General features: G+C 37.7%; 1 protein-coding gene across 3 annotated transcripts in view; it reads left to right on the top strand.

Annotated features, from left to right (window-relative positions):
* MYO15B (myosin XVB) overlaps nucleotides 1–25082 on the top strand; it is a 1190858-nt gene that overhangs the window by 231319 nt on the left and 934457 nt on the right. For all 3 annotated transcript variants that reach the window (XM_044084949.1, XM_044084950.1, XM_044084948.1), the window contains exon 7: nucleotides 9057–9235. In XM_044084949.1, the coding sequence (XP_043940884.1) occupies nucleotides 9057–9235 (179 nt within the window). The remainder of the gene's footprint in view (nucleotides 1–9056; nucleotides 9236–25082) is intronic.

The following is a 25082-nucleotide window of genomic DNA, read 5'->3' as shown; positions in this document are numbered from 1 at the left end:
CATTTAAAATTATCAACCATCCAGATAAAACCCCCTCACTGAACAAAATACTTACCCCCTACTCCAACCTTACGTCCCTCAGGTCATCCAAAAGTCTACAAGTGCTGACCATTAAATCTAACAACTCAGGTGGTGAAGCTCTATATGCCAATTCCATTGGCAAATACTGGAATGCCCTCCCAAACAACCTAAGACTTATGACCTCTCTGCACCAATTTAAAATACACCTTAGAGCTCTCCTAAAGTCCCAATGGCTCTGCCCCTGCTCTAATCCTGACTAATAGCTAACGTCCCTGGCTCACCTAGGCCTACCTAAGCCTCTACCCAACCCAAAACCTTAAGGGTCCACAATGTAGCCCTGTTAGTCCATCTTTACAAGTCTGTATCTCTCTTAAACTATATATATAACTACTTGCTTGCTTTATTTTGCCTATAAACGTCAGTGTATTTATTTACTTCAGCTTTGTCCTTGTATTTGTTTATGTACCTCTGTTCTTGGAGCTTTTCTCCCCGGGCCTCCACTGAAAATGGACATGTATCCAGTTGGACTAGCCCGGTCAACAAATGTAAAATAAAATAAAATAAAATAAAATAAAATAAATTTCTTATGATTCTATTTGAGTTTTTTCTACTTTGTTAGACTGATTAAGGTTACATAGTCATTGTGGTCACCTATATTTTGTAGTGTTGCTGATAGACTTAGGGTTTCTTAAGCAATGAATAAGGCCTCAGGTTTCAAAAATGCAGCTGCTGTGGCCATAAAATTTCCACAATCTCTGTGTGTTGTGACTGGTGCCAGGACATTTAAAAAGGTCCTGTGAGATTTATAAAGCATTTGGTCACTGAAACCTCCAAGAAAGGAGGAACAAACTTATCTTAAAATGTCTGCTACCTTGAGATGAAGCTAAGGGTGCCGAAAAGTGGATAAAGAGAAGCAGAAGAAGAAGACTGATTCTGCATGTGAAAACAGCGCTTCCTTCCTTCCTTCCTCAAGACACCCATGATGGTGACCCATTAGTTCATACAGTTTTGGCTCATTCACAGCCTAGGATGGAGACTCAGTAGGTGAATATTGTGCACCTCATTCTCAACCTTCTCCCCACTGGGTTTCTCTTTTGGAAGTTTCCTTGGCTTTGGGTCCTTATCTGAGAAAGAGAATGGTTAGCTTTTCCTTTGAGTTGAAGCTGATGATCTTTTCTCTTATTTCCCTGTTTCAACACTTTCTGCTCAGCTTATAAGGTCTATCAAGAACCCTTCCATGCATGTGGACTTGGAACACATGATGTGGGCTTTTATCAAGGCACTTATTGATATAAGTGCCTTCCTGTACTCCTCTGTTTTCACTGCAGACAAGGAAGGGCCCACAGAATCTATAGCTCAAGCTCCTTCCGTCAGCCTTGTTTTACCTCTGGGAGTTCTGAAGCTAAGAGTCTTCCTGGTGTGCTCAACATTGACATTGACAGGACTGGATCCTTCTGCACTGACAGCCCTTTTTCCTGCAGTCTCTACTGCCATCCACGTGATACCAAGAGTGCCTAGGCACTGAAAAGTTGATTTTTGTATCTGCATATTAATTACAGCATTTGCTGTCCCCATAATGCTATTTTTAGTTGGAGCCCACCTTCTGGACATACTAATATAACATACTAATATAACATCCTAACATAAATTATAATACAGCTTTCACTGAAGTTTACTGGTCAATTTTAAGAGTCTAAATAAAAAATTGCCTGCACTCCAGTCCTTATCATATACATATATGTATAGTTACTGAAATGTGATATTACCTTTATACCTGGGTTTAACACCTATCATTCATTTAGACCATCCACAAATTGAGGGGATACAATTTAATTAGACTATTTGGAATCTAGAAATAAAGCAGGTGGGGAAGCAATTATCTATAAAAATTCTTTTGAGTTTTCACTTCATCAAAACCCTGTTACCCATTTCTACTACACAGAATTCCCAGTAACAATCCTTAAGCTGAATCCTTATAAAGCACTTATGTTAACAGGTATATACATCCCACAAGAAAACAGCATCCCTGTTATACAGGATATACTACAATTGATGTCAACCAGTATTTACCAGGAAACAGTTATCCAGGGCAATTATAAACATAGATTGGCTTACCATTAAATGTCACAAACCCAAACATACCATACAGCTGTATGGTTTCTCACAACTCATCAAAACTCCAGCATGGTACAGCAAACAAACAAACAGCAAGAGAATCATTCCTCGATTGAATCCTCACAACACAACCAAACAAATACTCTGTCTTCAGTATGTCGCCAAATGACCTGAGTGACTACTTACCAACCTAGTGAAAAAACAGAAAGGTGGCAAAATGCGAAAAAGCTGAAGACCTGGAACACAAATTCTGCACCAACGATAGCAAGAGTATAATCGGTTTTTATTGAAAATGAGCGCTTTCGGTAGAGAGCAATCTCCCCACCTTCATCAGACAACAACTTTGTTTGAAAACCAACATCTTATATATCCATGACATCATGTCAATTAGTTAATTAACATAATTACTACTAAGTTGATTAGTTTAACAATGATCTACATTCATTACATATATTACATACAGTAAAATATATATATATATGTATTACATATATTTTATATGACACTTGTTATGCATTTTAAATATGTTAATGTTGCTTAAAGATGTTAAAAACTTCATTTATTGATTTCTTTTGCATGCCATTTTATTGAGCTTGTGATAGGATTTTAAAGTGTTCATTGCACAAAAAACTTTTAGTAAAACATATTCAATCATTGTTAAACTAATCAACTTAGTAGTAATTATGTTAATTAACTAATTGACATGATGTCATGGATATATAAGATGTTGGTTTTCAAACAAAGTTGTTGTCTGATGAAGGTGGGGAGATTGCTCTCTACCGAAAGCGCTCATTTTCAATAAAAACTGATTATACTCTTGCTATCGTTGGTGCAGAATTTGTGTTCCAGGTCTTCAGCTTTTTCGCATTTTGCCACCTTTCTGTTTTTTCACTGGTTTGGTCTTTTGGATTCGGTGCAGTTACTTACCAACCTACTTAACTATATTCCAGACATAAACAACTTTAAAGCAGCAATACATAGAATCCAGAAAAATGTCAACGTGTAACACAGACATGCTTACCAAATAACTAGAGAAATACAACTGGAAAATACTGACAACCTTACCACTAGGTGATGCAGTGGAATACTTTAATAATACCTTCCTAAAACTGGCCCCCAACAGGACTAAGAGGAATAATGCAAAAATCAGCCTTTAGCTCACATGACCAAGCAACTCATGAAAGAAAGGGACAACATATGGAAATTATGGAAAAAAATAAGATAAATTCCAATCAACAAACACTCAGACAACTAAATAAACATGATTAAACAAAGTATTAGAAATAACAAAAAAAATATTAAACTCAGAAACAATATACCCACCAAGAAACCCTACATTTTTGGGGGTCTTTGTAAACAAGCTACTCAATGCTGGCAGAACAACAGAGCTCTCACCATTAGTCTCAAACCCAAACATAAACATAACATCCCAGTTTACCTTCTACTTTATCCTAGCCATAACAATGTTGCTCACCAATAAAACCAGTCATAATATACAATTCCCCAGTGCAATACCTCAAACTAAGCACTCCTTCTCCTACTCATCACCCTCTACCTCAGTCGTAAAGAATCATCTCCTAAAACTCAAACCCACCTCACTAGCTCCTGATAAACATCTCCTGAGTACATTAAAATTGAAACCAAACAACTAGCATATGCTATTTCTATTCTAATAAACTGCTCAATCTCAGATAAATCAATGCTTTTCTTTCTCCTACATAAAGGCAGCCCCTCCACTAACCTATTTTATTATAGGCCCATTGCAATCCTCTCACTGCTTTCTAAAATCCCAGAAAATATATCCATTCCCAGCTCCTCATTAATGCAATGCATTTCACTCTTCTTTCACCTAAACGACATAGACCACACCATAGCACAGCCACACCATAGCGCCATCACACTGTAGCACCACCACACCATAGCACCATCACATTGTAGCACCACTACACTGTAGCACCATCACACCATAGCACCAGCACACTGTAGCACCACCACACCATAGCACCATCACATTGTAGCACCAACACACCATAGCACCAGCACACTGTAGCCTCACTACACCATAGCATTATCACACTGTAGCACCACTACAGCTCTGCTAAGGTTCATTGACATAGTAAACCACGTTTGGAATGATGGTAATTTAGTTTCTACACTTTTTCTAGACTTATCAAAGGCTTTTGATACAGCATGCCACCAAAGTCTACCTAAAGACACTCTCAGCAGTGGAACTAAATGAATCCACACTTCACTGGTTTCACAATTACTTAACTACAAGGGAACAAGATGTCATATAGGAGAACAAATACTTATCACTCCTCTCATAAATGTAGGAATTCCCCAAGGCTCTTTTCTAGGTCTTGTATTATTTAATTTGTTTATTACCAACCTGCACACATTCACTACAAACACCAACATTGTACACCATGCATATGATTCTACTGTCATTTGCACAGGATAAAAACAAAACAAAACTCAAATTCCTACAGGAATTTACTCAACTATAGTTCTCTGCTATTGAAGTCTGGTTATAAAACTCTGAACTTCTTAACCCGAAAAAAAAATGTTACTCACTCTTGAACACAACACTTCCCAAGATAGCACATTCATTATAACCTCAAAAAACAATACTATAATTGAAAAAGTAAGTCACGCCAAACTACTCAAAATAATCATAGATGACCAAATGAAATTAGACCTGCATATCACACAAGCCATAAAAAAGACGTGCCAAAAATTAGGGAGGGTCTATAGAGTGAAACCATTTCTCCCAGGATCAGCTAGAATCATTGCTGCCTCAAACTATGTACTCCCTACTCCACTTTACGCAACACCCATCTTACCCAAACTAAACACTTCCCTAATCAATAAACTATAACAGTGCTACAATACTATTAGATAAATTTGCAACAAATCTGTTTTATAAAACTCACCACTGACTGGGTAGAACTCCCCCATACTTTCAATTGTGCTTAGCTAGTAATAATCTACAAACTACCGTACAAATCTAATGCAATCCCAAACCTAACAAATCTAATACACCTCTACACCCCAGCAGAACCCTGCACTCCTCAAACAAGTCCCTTCGTTCTATTACAAAATCCAGTAATAGGTCAGGTGTCTCACTATACTTAAACCATATATTTAAAATATAGAACACCTTGTACCTCAAAACCTTGTATACTGTATGTATGCATGTACATAATGAGTGTATAGTGCTACATTGAGTTACTTTGCTTTTTTAAAATTGTATAACTGTGACTATTCCATTCTAAGTATATATTCTCCTTTACAAATATCTGTAAACATATCTTACTTTTATGTACTACATAATTGTTGGAGCTTTTCTTCACAAGCCTCCATTGAAAAGGGGCTCTTTTCAGCCCATTTGGACTTTCTCGGTAAACAAGGGCAATAAATAAATAAAAGTAAATATATTTCTTCATATGCAATCTCTTTATTCACTCATATCCAACAGGATACCAGGCTAGAATTCTTGGAAATCTTGGCGACATGTAGCAATAGTAGCCTTCATATTATTGGCTATTATAGCTCCCCATTAATATCCTCTGCTGATCATTATATACACTTAAATTAGAGTCTATACATATTTAACCCAATGCAATCATTCGACTAACCTTTGCCAATAGACAAATCTATGTCATCAGTAACAAATGTGAATAGCTGTTCTTAAACTTGGCCACATTGACTACCTGAACTAATTGCCCAATTGCCCACCTTCCCACTATTGGTATGACTCTTCTTTAGCTCATCCTGATAAATATGGTGGCAGCCTGCACCTCACCATGCATCACCTCTTCCCAATTAAGGCCAACTACCAAACTGTTGTATTCTCTGTTATAGATAGCTCCAGTACTCCTATGAACTCTGCCACATTCCGAGTGTTCAGATGCTACTCCAGAGCCTCTTCTTATTGTTAACTGACAGCATGGAGAAATTCAAATGTGTCTCTTTCCCCAACCACACCTCCCCCCAGTTGCTGACAATGTCAATGAGCCTGTAGCCAGCATTACTACATACACTTCAGAATTCACATCTAAACCTCTGAAATGAGACATCTCTCCCTATCTGTTATAATTATAACAGGGATTCAAAAATAAACCGCTATGGTGAAATTATTGTGTAAATAAACTTTATAATAACAGAAAAACACAGCTTGCTATGTAGAATAAAATCCCTTACTCCCATCATAAAAAGGGTTTTTAACTCACATATACCTGCATTACTTCCACTGATCTTCTGTCTTCCCTTTGCCCCACAATCCCTTTAGAACAAGTCCTGTCCTAAGTATACTTAACCAGAAACACCAGCCCTGTGGGCCCCCTCATAACACCTGGCTGTCTCAGAGTCAGTAAAAAGCACAGCTTTGCTCAGCTCCTTATCAACCTGTTCAGTCTTAGCCTCTTCACTGTTATCTACTGAATGTCTGCAGGAATGTCCTAGTTGTGCCACTAAACAATGGCAGTCCCACCATAGACCTAAACAACTGTAGACTCATTAGGCTCAACAGTATCAATTGGAAGGTCATAGAATGCACTGTGGCTGAACTTAGAGATAATGATATAGTTGAACTACAATTCCTGGATCGTAATGAATTCAGTTTTGTGAAACACAGGTCCTGTTTACTCAGTCTTATCAACTTATTTGAAAGAGATATAGAAGCAAGGGAGAAGGACCAATCTGTCCGTGCTACCTAACTGGACCTGGCAGAGGCATTTGATACAACTGATCCTGCAGGTATTACTGAAATGCCCACCCACCTAAACATTAACCTCTCCATGCATAATCTGTTGGGTAGCAACAGGCTCACTGATAGAACTTACACAGTGAGGTCTGGTGGTGCCTCTTTTGCACAAAGAAATGTCAATAATGGTGACCCATGGCGCTCAATCCTGGGCCCCCTTCTCTTTGGCAAGTACTTCTTTAAAGTAAATAAAACCAAGGGAGAAGAGTGGTACAAACACAACAATTAAAACCAGCAACCACTCTGACTCCAATAACTAATGCCCAAACGTTTATTTACAAAATCACAATAAAAAAAAAAAAATAGAAATCAGGTCAAGCGCTTTCGTATTATCACTTCTTCAGAACAAATTCATCACTCACAACTCTGCCTTATACAATAAATTAAACAATCCCTTAATTAGGTACAACCAATCTTTTAAAGAGACATACAAAAATTAGTATGAAACTCTAAGAACAACAGTGTGCAATATATTAAATAGTATCCAAAGGTACAGAAAAAAAGGAATATTCATTAAAACAAATATGTATATGTACCCTAAAATTTAACATTTTAATGCCCTATATTTTAATTCATGTTTAATACTGACATGTTCATTTAAACCTGGGGTTTCACTAGCATTAAGTCTTAGTTGCCATTTAACTTCAGCCCTCAATAATTTATTATTCCAATCACCACCTCTAAAATCATGTCCTACCACTTGTAATATCCCAAACTTAAAACTATGACTAGGGAACATTTTTACATGTTTATACAGGGCATTTTTTTTCATCTTTTTTCTTAATACTATAACAGTGCTCGTATATCCTTCTACTCAACTTTCTCTCGGTTTTACCTATATAAAATTGTCCACACTCCGAACAAAGGGCTAGGTAAACCATCCCCATAGTATTACAGGATCCACTCATAAAAATAACCTCTCTATTATAAGGGCCCACAAAAAATTTTAGGAACATCTATAATAAACTTACAATAATCACAGGCCCCACATCTAGAAGTACCTTTCAACTTATTATTATTATTAGAATGATTGTTTTCTAATAAGTACTTTAAATTATTATTCATCCTATATGTGAATAGTGCTTTTTCACCTATAGCTGTTAATAAATCTTTATTCCCCTTAAACACTGCCCAATTGGTCTTAATAATCCTCTGAACTTCACTTGAGGTTTTGCCATATGTTAAAACCATAGCTTGTGAGAAATTATTAACCTCTTGTGACTTCTTAACTACTATTTCCAACTTCATACCTAATAGAGGTTTATATCTCACACCCCACTGATCCATAACAGAAAAGAATGCCATGCTCACATGTTTTCATTCACTTCATTTCATTCTCTAGTTGTGTATGTAATCTAATTCAGGATAACCGAGTGGTTGGAACCTATGGAAACTATCCCAGCAGTTAGTGGGTACAAGGCAAAGAAACAAATCCTGCATGTGGCATCATCCCATCTGAGGATGTGCACACACACACACACACACACACACACACACACACACACACACACACACACACACACACACACACACACACACACACACACACATACCCACACACACACACACACACACACACACACACACACACACACACACACACACACACACACACACACACACACACACACACACACACACATACACGGAACCTATGGAAACTATCCCAGCAGTTAGTGGGTACAAGGCAAAGAAACAAATCCTGCGTGTGGCATCATCCCATCTGAGGATGTGCACACACACACACACACACACACACACACACACACACACACACACACACACACACACACACACACACACACACACACACACACACACACACACACACACACACACACACACACACACACACACACACACACACACACACACACACACACACTCATACATAGCCAAGAACGAAACTAGGAATCCAAACAATATGTGAAAGTAGTGCTACCTTCATAACCAAATGTCTCCCAAAAGTCATGTTAAGGAACAAAATGTGGGGTATTTGAATAACACATTCCCAGTGAAGAACAGGATGTCTCTTTTCCCCAAATGGTAGTGATGTGGTACTGCTAACTATAATAACTACAATAAGAAGTAAAGCAAATTCTTTTATTTCTGAGATTATGGAAGAGGTATGATATGTTCTCTTGTATTCTTGCAGGTATTCATCAGATTTTGCCATAGAGGGGTACAAAGCCATCTGCCAGCATAAGGCACTTAGGGCCATACAACAAAAGCAAAGCCACCCAGGTCCAAAGCGAAATCACCCTGCCACACAGCTGGAATGGACAGCCACTGAAAGGAGAGGAAAGATGGTGCTGGAGGTATTCACTTACAATGGTAAGCAGATTGGTCAGAGGAGATGAAAAGACATAAGCAGCAATGTATTATTATGCAGTCATTTCAATTACATAAGCCCATCTCTGGCACAGTAAGGTTTCAACATTTATTGATTTTAGCTTATCAGTAATATTACTTTTTATGTACTGGCAATAGTATGTGAATTTGGGCTTAGTAGAACATAAACAACAAATTACTATATTTATTGACTTATTCATTTGTTTATTTTTGTATGTCAGGACATTCCAAATGAATATAACCTATATTCAGCAGAGAGTCCAGGAAAAAAGCTTCATATTTGCTGCAATAAAGAGACTAGTATTATGCCAGCAAAATAATATGCAGGGTGCACTATACTAAAAAGAAGATGAATTAAAATTGCATACAAAATTATATTTCAAATTATTAAAGTAGTTACAAATTAATACAGAGTATTTGGAAATACAATCTGTAAAGAATCTCTATGGTTGTTAACATGCAACGTACATTGGAAACACATATTTGCAAACTCTTGATCCATATACAAAATATAATTAAACTAATGTTGCAGAAAACTGAAGAAAATGTACAGTAATGCAGAAATCTGACACAGTAGAAAGAGGCAGAATTAAACCAAGAGATCAAAGCTGTATACTAAATTTGTAGAACCGAGCCCACTTTTTTTGCATGTTCTGTAGGGGTATTCCTAAAGGGGAGTTTGACTGAAATTTGCCAAGTTATGTATGCAAGGCCATTCTATACTTTGGAAGCTATAAGAGAGGACATCATCACTACAGTGACTTAGTGTCAGGAATGTCTTTCCCTTTATTACAGTTTGAACATAGATTTCTGGATTGGGTATTCCAGTCATTTAGGGTCTTTGTCCCAAGACAGTCACTTGGGTAGTGTAAGACAGACTGCTCTTAGGATTAAGTAGGAGTATATTTAAGAGCTGTGGGAAGTGAACTCACAACAGTTTCATCAAAGAGACAAAAGTGGTTGGGTTTAGACGGATACATCAGTGAATCTAGCTGTTGTATTATAATAATGCTAGGGAGATGAGATCTGTGAAAAACATAAACTGGTAAACTGGCTAGGATACACTGTGAACTCAGAAGACTGGGAAGAAAGAAGGCATGAGCTGTTGTAGGTGGAATGTAGTTAGTCATAAAACCTGGAAGTCAATGAAGGAGACTGGATTTTTGTTTATTTTTTAAGATGCTGGCTTTTATTTGGAAATCAAGCTTTAAGTCTTGATCAGTTCTAACACTTCGATGCTTTGTGGCTAAGACTGTCTCTGGCAGGGAGCTGTCATTTGATGTACAATAAAGCTTCCAGACGGCAGAAACTGTCCAGTTACTTAATTCTCAGCTTGGAAATGAAAATACTTAAAAAAATCACTTTTGTTAAATCCACCAAAACACATTAACTCTCAAACCATGCGTTTTCTTTTCTTCGCAACTTTGCCTCCTAATGTGGGGAGGAGGTTGTATCCAGAACAGTAGTTCAGGGGAGTGAGCTACAACAAAGGAGAAGGCATTAAGTTCCAGCCCACATCTGATGAAGTTAAGAAACAAAAACGTATGGTTTGAGCGTTAATGTGTTTTGGCGGATTTAACAAAAGTGATTTTTTAAGTATTTTTGTTTCCACGCTGTGTGGCTACGCTGAGAATTAAGTAACGGAACAGTTTCTGCCGACTGGGTGCTTTATTGTACGTCTCTAGGCTTCATTTTTCTTTTGTGTTTACTGGTTTTTGTGGAGCCCTTGCACTTTCTTTGGGATTTAGCTGTCATTTGATCATATTTGAAGCTGTACACTTGTCAGCTCAGTTGAGGCTGTAGAGATAAACCATATGGCACTGCATGTTAGAGTACGTAGGATGAGATCATAGCTGCTAAGGTCGCAGGGCAGCTGCCATATGGCACTGCATGTTAGAGTACGTAGGATGAGATCATAGCTGCTAAGGTCGCAGGGCAGCTGCCATATGGCACTGCATGTTAGAGTACGTAGGATGAGATCATAGCTGCTAAGGTCGCAGGGCAGCTGTCCAGGCACGATTCATGATATATATTCATGCCAGTTTAACCAAGGCGACAGAAGGAGGACTGTTGAATTGTCCTTTATTGGATTAGTCTAGTTGTTCCATAAAATGATAACAATGATACAAAAACTTCCCTGTGTGCCACCTGCTGTGTGGATTAGGGACAGAGGTGGTACTGGCCTGTCCCACGATCTGAGATTGGCTACACAAGTAACCAGCAAACCGCCCAAGAGCTGTTTCCAGTAAACTGTTCTGGCAAGACAATGTATGAGAAAAAGTCACTACTACTATTGAAAGTCTTAGAAAAGTCTAGATGTAATGTTTCTGTAAAGTTTCACTAGTTGTGCTCTACAAAACCATAAGTAATGCAGATTCCATACTGTCAGCAGGGCAAAAGCTGTACTAAGAGTCAAAGATGTAGTTATGGGTAGGCAAGGCAGTGAATGGAGATGAAAACATTTTCCAGCACTTCTGTCAGATGGAGTAGTAGAGAGAGAGGACAAACATCATTAAATACTTACGTAGGATTGCACCCTTTATACATTGATTGATGATTATGGCAGTTTTCCATAGGGTAAAAACATAGTTTTTCATAATAGAGAACTTTATCAGGGTGGAAACAAGTAAAGTAACAGACTCAACAACAAGTTTTAAATATTTAGGGGATGAATGTGAGCAGAAAATGATGATGCCTTCAGCTTTTCCTATAAAGAGGAGATGTAACTAACTGGATTGGAAGAGACCTCCAGGAATAACTCTATATTCTTTATTACAGGCAAAATGTACCAAATCAATTTGCCCTGAAAATGAATAAAGTTGGAGTGTCAGGCCCATACCCAGCCATCACTGATGCTGGAAGCTGAAGGGGCTATGCCACAATGAGTAGGAGGGTCGCTGTGGTGGCACTGAAGCCTAGGGTGGGGCCCGGGTGGAGCCACCACAGGTGCAGATCTTGGTGATTGTAGCAAATATTCAAATGACAGCTTTGAAGGCCAAAGTGGAGAAAGGTTCCATGTGAACAGCAGTTGAATATGGGTCAGTTGTTCCTGTGAGATAGGCAAGTGCCATTCCAAAGGGATGGGCAATGACCTCCATTGCCCTCAGCTGAATTTAAAGCAGTAGGTTTACGATCAGCCAATTATAGTGGCTGTGATGGGTGCCTCTCAGCATCCAGTGCAGTAACACAAATGATCCTGGAGACACTGGCACAGACCCCTGGGAGAGTTTACTTTTCTTTGTAATGGACCGAATGCCCTGGAATGGGTTCATCCCAAGAGAGGGGCTTGTGCCATGGAAAGTGTAATAGTTACAGTGGCATAAGGTGAGCTCTTGCTGGCCCTTGACAATCCGAGGGCGAAGATGTAAGTCTCATACAGGGCTGTACCCATATTCACAGCAGGTCTCCAAGGTGAACAGCCTCTGGCATGTTAGAACAGTTACTGTTTATACAGAGTAAAGAGGAAGGGGAAATAAAAAAAAAACCTAGTTTGGATACCCTTTGAAGAGAGGACTATGGACAACAGTAGGTTGGCTAGTGTTCCCACAGTTAAATTAACTTTTAACTCCTTGCCAGAATTGTTTGGATTTGTAGCAGAAACAGGTTTGGACATCATGAAAGCAACCATTTTTGTTAATCTAAGTTGATATTTGCTGTATGTTCAGCATTTTTGAAGTTCCAAGTGAAATTCTTGGTGTAATAACCTATTCAGTCCTTTACCCACTACATCTCTGACTTAACTTAGAAAGCGACTTCACCTTGGCATTCTTTCATCTAATGAGGATCATAGAGTCTAGGATGGAGAAGAAAGTCTTACTAAAGCAATGTAAAGCAAGGAAGAGAGTAGATACCAGCTGACTAGTCTAAGAGGGAAAAATAAAATATGACAGATTGAAAATGATGTGTTCCAGTAGTGAAGCTTTTTCAGTTTTAGAGTGGGCCCATAGGATAAGGATTGGAAGTTAGACCCTGAAGCCATCAGGCATTACACCGATGTGGAGAATGTTTTCAGGTGAGGAGACTAGGAACCAGTTCAAAACATTCTCTTTTTGATAAACTTTGTATGCTTAAATTGCAGATTTTATTAGCTGAAACAGAATATAACAGTTAACTAGTAGCATGGTGTAAGTTCCTAAATCAACACTGAGATCGCCTTGGACTGTTAGGTTTGGAGAAGGTCATTTTGGGAAAGTTTGCAGAATTTAATGACAGACATTGAAGAAGACTTTAAAGCTGTTTATTTTACAAATATTAGGACTTAGTCCCATTGATCAGGTTATTGGATGTTGAAATAACACCAAAAAATGCAATAGCATATCAGAGAAAAAAGATAGCCATCCTTACACATCCTGTAAAAGCAGGACGAATAGAAAATTGTACCCACAGTTTTCCCACAATTTTCATCTGCTGTCCTTACAAAGATCACATTTTTTATAATTTCTGACATTTTATTTTTGTTTAAAATGGTGAAAGTTGTTAAATAATCAAATAACTCTAACAAAGTATAACAGCAGTTTATGACCTAGTTCCACACCTAGCAGTGACAGCAAGGTGGCTTCCAGACTGTGGAGCAGGCTGCCTTCATTTATGTTTTAATTTTTACATTTGTAATGATGTTCACTGCAGCTTTTGGTGGTGGCTATGATTAGACTGAAATTGGCAAACTTTGGATACTTTCTCTTCATCTGTTGTTAGTGTGTGTTTTTGTTTGTACGGTACCTTGAGTGTTGAATGTCTGGTGTATTGGTGGTCACAGATTGTCATGGCTGCTGGACAGGGTAAGTAGAATGCAGTCTTGTAGTGGCATTATTGTGTTACTCATCTGAATGTTTTGGGACATTAAAGTTTTAATTTGTGAATAGTTGGACTCTATTGAACACCATACATTCTGAATTTACTGGCAGTTGGTATGGCTGCTGGTGGGGGATAAGGAGAGTGTGGTCATGTGGCAGTGTTTTCATGCTGGGGGATAAGGAGAGTGTGGACATGTGGCAGTGTTATCATGCTGGGGGATAAGGAGAGTGTGGTCATGTGGCAGTGTTATCATGCTGGGGGATAAGAAAGTGTGGTCATGTGGCAGTGTTATCATGCTGGAGGATAAGGAGAGTGTGGTCATGTGGCAGTGTTATCATGCTGGGGGATAAGGAGAGTGTGGTCATGTGGCAGTGTTATCATGCTGGGGGATAAGAAGAGTGTGGTCATGTGGCAGTGTTATGCTGGGGGTAAGGAGAGTCTGGTCATGTGGCAGTGTTATCATGCTGGGGGATAAGGAGAATGTGGTCATGTGGCAGTATTATCATGCTGGGGGATAAGGAGAGTGTGGTCATGTGACAGTGTTATGCTGGGGGTAAGGAGAGTCTGGTCATGTGGCAGTGTTATCATGCTGGGGGATAAGGAGAATGTGGTCATGTGGCAGTATTATCATGCTGGGGGATAAGGAGAGTGTGGTCATGTAGCAGTGTTATCATGCTGGGGGTAAGGAGAGTCTGGTCATGTGGCAGTGTTATCATGCTGGGGGATAAGGAGAGTGTGGTCATGTAGCAGTGTTATCATGCTGGGGGGTGAGGAGAGTCTGGTCATATGGCAGTGTTATCATGCTGCCATAGGTTTGTACTCTAATCTTCCAATAAATGAGCAGTATTTGTTGTACATCAAGACCTTTTTGAGTTTAGTGGACTGATTTATCATTCTTGATTCATTAAACTGTAACAATCTTATGGTTAAGTGTTATAAAGATATTGAGGATAATAGGAAACCTTTTTATAGATACATAAGATGTGGAAGGATTAAAGACACACAAATTGATAAACTGTGTGCGGAATCTAATTTTTTTATCAGACACAACAGATTGTATATATATTTACAAAATCTTATGCAAAATATTTTGTCTCCACAAAAGGGGTGGTAAGTTGTCCTAGTGACATCCAGGTAACCCCAGATACTGGAATCAAATTACATTGTATTTAAAAAGAACTGCACAAACTGGATCCAAACAAAGCACAGGGAGGAGACGGAGTTAGTAACAATGACCTGAGAACACTTCAGCAAACACTTATGGTACCATTATATCTATTATTCACTAGGTCATATAAATATGGGGAGATTCCTCAAGATTGGAGACATGCGCTTATTAAACCAGTCTTTAAGAGAAAGGGGAGTAGGACAAACCCAGAATCATATAGACCCTTAAGTCTACTTTCATGTTGTGGAAAAATAATGCAGAAGGTAATATTGGATAAGTTATTGTCAGGAATGGATAGGTTGGGAGTTGAAACCATATATCAGCATGCATATGTTGAAAATAGATCTATTACCACCTGTAACATCATGTTCTATAGCAATATAATAACAGCTATGAATGAAAAATTGTGTTGTGATGTAATTTATATAGATTTAACTTTATCATTTGAGAAGGTCATACACAAAACACTGATCAATAAATTAACAGTACTAGGTATTTATGTGCTCTTGATAAGATGGATAGCTGCATGGCTTACAAATAGGACACGACAAGTATCATACAGCAACTGGACAGGTGAAATCCTTGGTTACAGTCTGGGTGTCCCACAGGGCTCTATCCTAGGCCCTTACTTGTTTAGATTGTATCTTTCAGACTTAACTTTTTCATCTGAGGTGTTCTACAGTCTATATGCAGATGACCTGAAATTGGGTAAACTGATTACGTGTTACAGATAAGGCGTGTCTGCCTAATAACTTGATGAAATTGTCCATTTGGGCACAGGAGAATAATATGCTGATAAATACATCAAAAAATGTATTTATTTATTTGTTTTATCTGTTACATTTGTTGACTGGGTATATCTGACTGGGCCAGAGGCCCAGTTTCAGCGGAGACCTGGGGAGAAAAGATCTACAGTAATATAAGACAATAAACAAAAACATATTAACAGTAAACATTAGTACAATAGAATTATTTTACAGCATTTAGAAACAGTACAAAGCAAGGTCCTTTTTACTAGTGGAGACGCAGGGGGAAAGCTCCACCGTAGTAAACACAAACAAGTAGCAGTAAATATAATACAATCTGTAGAACTGTACAATTATTTGGTATATTTCCGCTGTACTCTTTCCAGTTTACTCATGCTTGTTTTCTTGTAGGGTTTCCATATTATTATTCCATACTCAAGTTTGGGTCTAATGTAGCTAACAAACAATGAAATTGTTTGATGAACACTAAGCATGCGACAATGAAATCTAAATGAAAACTAAGCATATGAGATTTGGGAGGCATAAACTTAAAGGTGAATATTTTATACATCACACAGTGATTGAAACAGTAGACTCATTTAAGGACCTGGGTAGATTCAGCTATGAGTTTTTCTAATCATATCAACCAATTGGTTAATGATAGTTATAGAACTAGAAGTTGTATAAAAAGATTTATAAAGTTTAGGAAATCAAAAATGATGAAGTCATTGTTTATTAGTTGCATTGGACTCAAATTTGAGTATGGAATAACAATATGAAAACCCTATAAGAAAACAAGCATGAATAAACTGGATGAGTACAGTGGAAATATATCAAGAGCATCCATGGATATGAAAATTTGAGTTATTATGAAAGAGTAAAATTTCTAAACTTGTACAGTGTTTCTTACAGATATCTAAGAGGAGATCTTATTCAAGTATATAGGGCATTTAGAGACAACTAGCTCTGTTGGTGTTATCAAAATTACTAGAGAATAGTCAGACAACCTATGTAGAAGACTCTATAGGAATGAGAAGTGTACTAATTGGTTCTCTGACAGACTGGCTGATGCATGGAACAGACTATCAAATCACATTAAAGCAAGAATTAGTTTAGATATTTTTAAGAACAGCCTGAACAATTATTATAGGAACAAGTGTTTTGGTATATTGGCAAGCTAGAACGGCATCAATGCCCATGCTTGAAACATTTGTATGTATTGTATGTATGTATGTTATTTTATGATTTGCCACTTTTATACTGTGAGACTGTCCTTGTTGAATGCATTATATATCTTTCTAGGTTTAAAGTTTTGACATTCATAACTATGTAATGTTGAGTTTGTTTGTAATTTGCTTGGAAAATAAGGAAAAAATGAAGCTGAACTTGGACAAAATGTTTCAGTTTATGGTAAGGAAAGTCAGGCTAAGCCACTTTTCCAGTGATTAATTCTGTGCCTGGATCTGTTGTTCTGGCCTAGTGTTAGAGCTTGCTCTCATGAATGATAAGTTAAAATAGATAGCCAAAGAACTTTTCAGTAATGGAAAATTAAATACTAGGTGTGAGAAAAGGAGAAACTGTCCTTATGTTCATGTATGAGGCAATAACTACAAAGTTCTGTTCTTTGTTGATGTTTCCTGGCTATTAATCTGTTTTCCTACATGTTAATTATACATATAAGATGTTTAAATGACTTGGTTGTTTAAAATGTTGAGTATATTCAAGGGATTGAAATCACTGATTCCTTGGATGTTTAAATGAATCAAAGGCATACTTATAAAATGTAAAGATTACACCATTACATGTGGCCTTTTTCATGAAGATTGTGCCCTTATCAGTTTTTGGTAATTTATGTTATTTGCATTTAAGGGATTAACAATTATATTTTACTGCAAAATGAATTGTGGGATAGGATGCACACCAGTTAACTTACTGATTTGTAAATTCATTATTCAGCAAAGCAGGCACAGGTAATCCAATTTCTACTGTAATATGTTCAAGATGGATAACTGTAATGAATGCCTAATATGATTGTAGTGCATAGAGTACAACATTTCTGCTCTAATACCAGGAAATAGATAGGTTTGTTAAGCATTTTCTGATGTTAGCTTGTTAAGTACACCTAATTGTTGCTAAGATCTGGTTTCATGCTAGAGACAATGGCCAGTGTCATTCAGCAAAGAGCAGCAGAACCAAAACAGCTTCAAAGGCTGTTAGATTAAGTTATCCTGCCATACTATCAAACAAAACGTGTGACAGAGAGATATGTTTCACAACTTTTAATGCCAGAAGATACTGATTCCATACTACTTGTGTGCTATCTGATATAGGGACTGCAAACCAAGATACAGGCTATATGAACCTGTTGTGAGACTGGAGATCACAATTAAGATTGAGAAGCCTGTAGATCTGCTGCATTTTAGTCTGAAAAGTAACCCATGGTGATGTTTTGATTCTGCGTAGACGGGAGAATTGTATATTTCTTCATTTTGTGCTCACCATTACTTTGCCGCATTAGTCATGCTATGAATTTCTAGATGCAACATGTGATTGCAAGTGGTGCAACTTTGTGGATACTGTGGATTCCTAAGGGAACAAACTGAGGTTTGCTAGAATCTGGTGACCTGTTTTTCATGTAAGTGGAAGCATGTTGGATGTAATATCAAAGGTTTCTTCAGTGGGATCTACCACTTGGGCTTAGAATGGCAATAGTGGTACTTGTTTACATTGTCTGATAGCTATATTGGATTATCTGGTTAAGGCCAAAGACCAGAATAATGTTGAAGCAAATCTATGGTGTTACAAACCTTCAGTGCATTTAATGGCAGGAGAAATTTTCCAAAAAGCCTGAGAATTCTGCAGGAACCCTAGCTAATGAGAGGGCTTAGAAAGTCTTGCACCCTCCTCCCCTTTAATACCTTTAGTTTTGTTACTTCCAGATATTTAACTGTTGGTTCATGGGTTCATAGGTGTGTACTAGGCTACTGATACTGAAGCCTTTTTAAGTCTAGCCATGAATCCCAAATCTCTGACAAGTTCTAGGTGCTTGGGAGGTGAAACATTTACAAGCAGAGGCCTGGGAGATTAACCATTTACAGGTTGCTTGAGTCCATTAGAGACATAAGTGCCAAACTAGGGTGAACTTCTGTTTTCCAATCCAGTTGTCCAAGTTACACTTGAACTGGGTTAGGGAGGAACTCTGCTTCACAAGAATGGGGACCCTGTTCCACAGAAGAGGTAGTCTCTGGGATACATACCTGTCTCTCCAGCAGGTCCTACTTATATCACAGGCAAGGTTTAAGTCTTTAGAATATAATTATGGTGCTGTTTGTTTTACAGATAGATAGGAGATCCATCAGAGTGTGGTACGAAGATACCCTGTTTACTAGGCTTAGATGTTGCCTCAGCAACCTTCCTCCTTGACTCTCTTGTTAATCACGACCACATCTTAGTGTTAGGTGACTTTAGCTTTTGTGTTGAAGAAGAGTCAGTGGATCTTGCCCAAAAATCTAGCTGTATAATGAAAGATTTTGGGTTTGCTTAGGACAGTACCTCTGCAACCCTTAGACTAGATTATATCTTGGACTTATTGTTCCAATTAGGTGTGATGTCATGGGGGTCAGTGGTGGAACCAGTCTCATTTGTTCCCATTAGGTCTAATGACACGGGGGTCAGTGGTGGAATCAGTCTCATAGTCTGATCATTTCCTGGTTTGCTTTGGTCTTAAACTTCAGCACTTAGACCCCCTCGTTCAGGAAGTGAAGTTGATCTGCTTCACAAGACATATAAATCTGGAACTTTTTTCATTTATGATTCCTCAGTTCTTCCTGGAGCATGGTGTTGAGATTCAGGATGTGTTGGTTGAAGAATAGAATCGGGCTCTGTCCTTAACTCTAGATTCTCTTGCTCCAAGTTGTACTTGCCCATTTTCCACTAGAAGGTGAGAAACATAGTTTGATAATGTGCCTGCCTTCTTCATAGGAAAGGGTACAGGTTGGAGCACTTGTGGTACTAGGTTGGTCTATGGAGTGACAAGCTTGAGATACAGGAGCATTATGCCATCAGTCTTGCAGAGATCACTTAAAAAAGTGGCTTATTTGTCTAGAAAGATCTCTGTGGCATGTAATCAACCAGCCACATCTGTCTTGTTCTGTGTGGTTGAAGGGTTGTGCATCCTGACCAGCAGAAGAACTGTATCTGCTTTTGAATGTGAATATATTGCTTGCTTCTTCTCCAGCAAGGTTGTTGCAATTAGATCTGCTCTGCTGCCCCTGCACCTCATGGATACTGCTCTAATGCCCCATCATCCTTTTGTATCATAGATGGTGATTAATACTCCTAGTAATGATGAATTACCTTCTATGGTCTTAGCTTTGTGACCAACAAACCTGTGATCTGGATCTGTGCCCATCAAGACAAGTTATAGGTGACTTGGGCCCAGTGATTTTTTTTTCAGATATTGGGTATGTCTTTGAAACTCTGGATTTTTGTATCAGCTTTGAAAGAAGCTACGTTTATCCCTTCCTTTAAGAAACCAGCATTAGTCCCCAATGTGCTTGATAATTTATGCCCAATCTCTAAACTTCCATTTTTAGAAAAAGTTATTGAGAAGGCTATTTTTAAGTAGCTTTAGACCCAACGTATAGACAATGGAGTCATGTACCCATTTCAATATTCAATATTTTTTTGATGGTGTAAGTGTTTGTTTTATTTTATTTATTTATTTTTATATCAAATGTCAATAACCTTTATTTAGACTAGTACAAGTCTAATGGAATAAAATATATAAATGCAGGTTAAACTATATAAAGATTATAAAAGAGAAAAAAAGGAATTAAGAAAAAAGTAGCAAGAACAATCAATTCTGAAAACAAGTATATCAATAACCATTAACAGTCATTCCTAGATAAACTATAGATGCTAGTAGTCCAACCATTGTTGAGTGAAACTATGTGTTACCTAAAATATGTTAGTTGTCTCTCTTGGTGACCAATTAGAAGGGTTGTATTATGTTATATAAACTCACATATTTAACCATTTTGTAAGAAATATGTTATGGTTAAATGATTTAACTTCCTTCCTGACAGTATAGCCAGGAAACCCATCTTTTTAATCATTTAGCTACTTTACTCCATTGATACATTCCTTCCTCTTTTCTTAATTTTTCCTCCGCTACTTCTAAATTTAGTATTGTGGTGGGAACTTGTGTCTTCCATTTTTTTCATTATTTCTTTCTTAGGCAGCAACAATATTAGCCACTTTAATTTTTCCAATAATTGTGTTAAGTCCTCTTTTTCCTTAAGTCCTCTGAAATATAATTTCTTGTTAAGAATGTTTTATCCTGCTAGCTTACTTATAAGAAGTTCTATATCTCTCTTATATTCATTTAGATCTGTACATCTCCAGGAAATGTGTTCCCATGTTCCCCTCTCACTGTCTAAACATCTCCAGCAGCTCATGCTGGTTCCTGGAAACATCTTACCAAATCCACTTGGAGTATAGAAATACTTATGCTGGCACTTCCACTGAAAGATTCTAAACTTCCTTGCTTTAACTGCTACCCTGGGCATCAAAGTTATTGTTGTCCATTGCACTTCTGATATTTCTCTGCTGAGAATTCTTTCCCAGCCCTCTAATTTCTTATTTATTATAATCATTTTTCATAAATAATATTGAGGGCTATGATCAGTTCTCTGATTGCAGCCGTACTATTAATTAATATTGAAGACATGGATACCAAGAAATGGACTTAAAGAGCAAAGCTTGAGAAGTGAATCTTGGCATTCCATGTCAAAAACACATACTAATTGGTTAGGATCCGTGAAACCTGATCATAACTTTTTGCAGTGCATGGTGTTTTATTATTATTTATTTATTCATTTATTTATCATTTGTTAACTGGGTTAGTCCAACTGAGCCAAAAAGCCTATTTTCAGTGGAAACCTGAGGAGAAAAGCTCCAATTATACTACAAAGCAAGTAAGAAAACAATACAATTTGAATATATACAGTTACATGATGCAGTAAGGTTAAAACAAGTGCATAACGAGTTTAAAAAGATTGGCAGTCTGGTTCTAGTGAACATAGATAGGGATAAACATATAGGTTATGTACAGCAAAAGACAGGCTGCCTTTGGAATAACATATTTAGGTCTATAGCATAACAGTGAGTATCCATGTTAACATAAAATTGTATATACAATAGTTTGTTGATAGTTTGAGATTGTCTTACTGGAGGATTCTATTATTTAAATCCAGAAGAACTATATACAAGAAATATATGTACAAAAAAAGCTGCTGATGGTTTCTCATAGGCCCACAACAGGTCTTTGGGGGTGGTTTAGCTTGAGTCCTAGCATGACGGGAGCGAGAGTTTGCCAGGAAGTGTTTTAGTTCTTGTATGAAACTGTTTATATGTTTAATTGTAAGACTATTAGTGGGGAGTTTGTTCCGGACTTGAGCAATACTGCTTTTGTATAGGAGTTTACCTATGCTTTTGTTAGATTTGTAGATATCGAGAAGGAGTTGATCGGAGCTACGGAGAGAGCATGTAGGACTATAGAGGGATACTAGGGAGGAGAGGGAAGGGGAGGCTGAAGGTTTATTAATTAAGGAGCGAGTGAATTGTAACTGGGATAACACTAGTAACTGGGGAAATTCAAGACGTTGGAATTGTCTAAGAGCAAAGCAGTGGTGAGTTTTGTTAGGCTGGCTGCTTGGCAAATCTAGCTTTTTTGTTATATGTTTGTTCTAGCTTTATGATTAAGGTGGATTGTAGATGTGTGAAAGCAGGAGAGGCATAGAAAATACAGGGAAGGAGAAAGGCCTGTGCCAGAGTGTGTTTGGAGTCAAAAGACAAGAATTTTCTATTTCAGTATAGTAGTCCCAGTTTTTGGTGTGTCTTTTTTATGTATTGTTGAATATGGAGGTCAAAGTTTAGTTGGTTGTCAGCTGGGATTCTTAAAAGCTTACTGTGTGACTCAGCTTTGATAATGGTGTTGTCAAGAGATGTGATGGTGAAAGTTGTTTTGTGATGGGAGAGAGAGAGTTGGGAATGAAGAGAAGAAGTTTGTTTTTTTAGGGTTCAGGATGGGTTGGTTATCAGTTAATCATTCTTGAATGGTGAGAAATGAGTTTTGAGTAGTAGATTGAAGGTAGGTGATGTTGTTTGAGAAGGAGATAAGAGTTGAGTCGTCAGCATTTTGTATAAGGGTGGAGGTGCCACAGGCTGAGTGTAAGTTGTTAGTAAAGATGTTGAAGAGAAGGGGGCCTAGAATGGGACTTCTGGGACACCAGTCTTGATAGATAAAAAGGGAGAGCAATAGTATTTCCAGCTGACTGACTGTAACCTATTGGAAAGGTAACTGGAGAACCAAAGTATAGTGGAGGAGGAGAGGTCGAGATTGGATAGTTTGGTTAGTAGTTTAGAGTGAGATACAGTATCTAAAGCTTTTGAGAGATCCAGGAAAAGGCAGGAAACTAGTGGGTTATTATCTCTAGCCTCTGCCATGGAATGAGTGAAAGAAAGAAGAGCTGTAGCAGTACTGTAACTTGGCCTAAAGCCATGTTGAGTGGGGGTGAGAAGGTTATTCTGGATAAGGTATTTGAGAAGTTGTTTGTGAATGCATTTTTCAAAGATTTTTGAGAGGAGTGAAAGAATAGCTATGGGTGTGAAATTAGAAGGATCAATGGATTTGCCCCCTTTGTGAATGGATATAGTGTAGGAAGATTTCCAGATATCAGGAAAGTGATCTGTTTACAAGTATTGAGATAGGGTAGGCAATAGAGTCTGCTGTGAGTTTAAGAAAAAGGGAAAGTAGGTTATCAGTGGAGGGAGGACATGGCTTAAGCTTAAGGAGAAGAGATTTTAAATAAGCAGTAGGGACTGGTTCAAAAGAGAAAAAGGGGTATTGGTAGTGTAGGAAGAGGGGGTTGCATTGTTGTCATGATGAGTGTGGGTTAGTTTTTGGATAGATTCAATGAGATAATTATTTAGTACTGCTGAAATTTCTTGTGGAGAGTTATTAGGGTAGGGATTGGGTGTTGTAGGACTGCTTGGGTGGAGGATTTTATTAATGTTGTGCCAGACTTTTTTAGTGGGTTAGAGTGGTGGGTGGTTTGAGCCTCATAGTAAGAGTTTTTCTTATCTCTATTAATTTACTTCCTGGTGAGGTTCCTAAGTTCTTTGTATTGTTGGAGTAGCAGAGAGGATTTAGATTTTAGCTGTTCTTTCCAGATATTCTTTTTTGCATCAGGGATTTAGTGTTTTTTGTTAGCCAGGGTGCATGATTAGTTTTTATCCTATTTTTTCTGAGGGGTGCTAGGGAGTTCAGGTCCAGGATTCTAAGGAACATTTGGTTAAATTCTAATACTTGATAAAAGAAGTGCCACTGTGAATTAACTCCAAAAAACACCAAAATCATGACAAATCCATTGTAAAACAAGATGTAATGGAGAAACACAGTAGGTAAAACCAACAAATATTTATTTAATGGTAAGCGCTTTCACACCATGAATAGGTGCTTCATCAGACCACCAAAGACATAATCACATACACTCAAATACTAAAGCAGCTCTCTATCACAACAGCTGAAGCATATCATCTCATTAAACATAGTCATCATTAAAGTGACAGCACTTATAAAATATAAATGTATAAAAATCAGTATATACAGGTTATAGAAGCTACTTCAAAGGATGAGATTTTAAATAAGGTTTTATGGAAGCTCTATCATTCAGACCTGGTAAACAGTCTGCTTGTAATCTTAATATCCATCTAAGTTCATACTGCTCAGTCAGGTTCTTTAAATCACCTAACTGTAAACTTTGTTATATACAGTCTATAACTCTAAAACTAAAAATATGAGTGTACAACTAAGTTTAAGATTAAAGTTAGAGAGTTTGTGTCAGTCTCTGATTAAATGGGTTTTGGGGGGTTAGATGGTGTATGGGGAGATGGTCAGTTAAGGAGTCTGGCAAGGTAGTAGAGGAATGGCAGAGGTCTGGATTAGTGGTAAGGATCCAGTTTAGTATGGAGCCAGTATTGGTGCTTTTATTTTTATGAGTGGGTGCTGTAATTAGTTGGCTAAAACTATGGAGGTTAATGCTATGATCTGGGGAAT

Source organism: Protopterus annectens, chromosome 10.part0 (genome assembly GCF_019279795.1).
Source record: "Protopterus annectens isolate FY-2018-M chromosome 10.part0, PAN1.0, whole genome shotgun sequence".
NCBI classification, from domain to species: Eukaryota; Metazoa; Chordata; order Ceratodontiformes; family Protopteridae; genus Protopterus; species Protopterus annectens.
The sequence above is the reverse complement of the archived record's forward strand: the minus strand, read 5'-3'. Positions and strand labels throughout refer to the sequence as shown.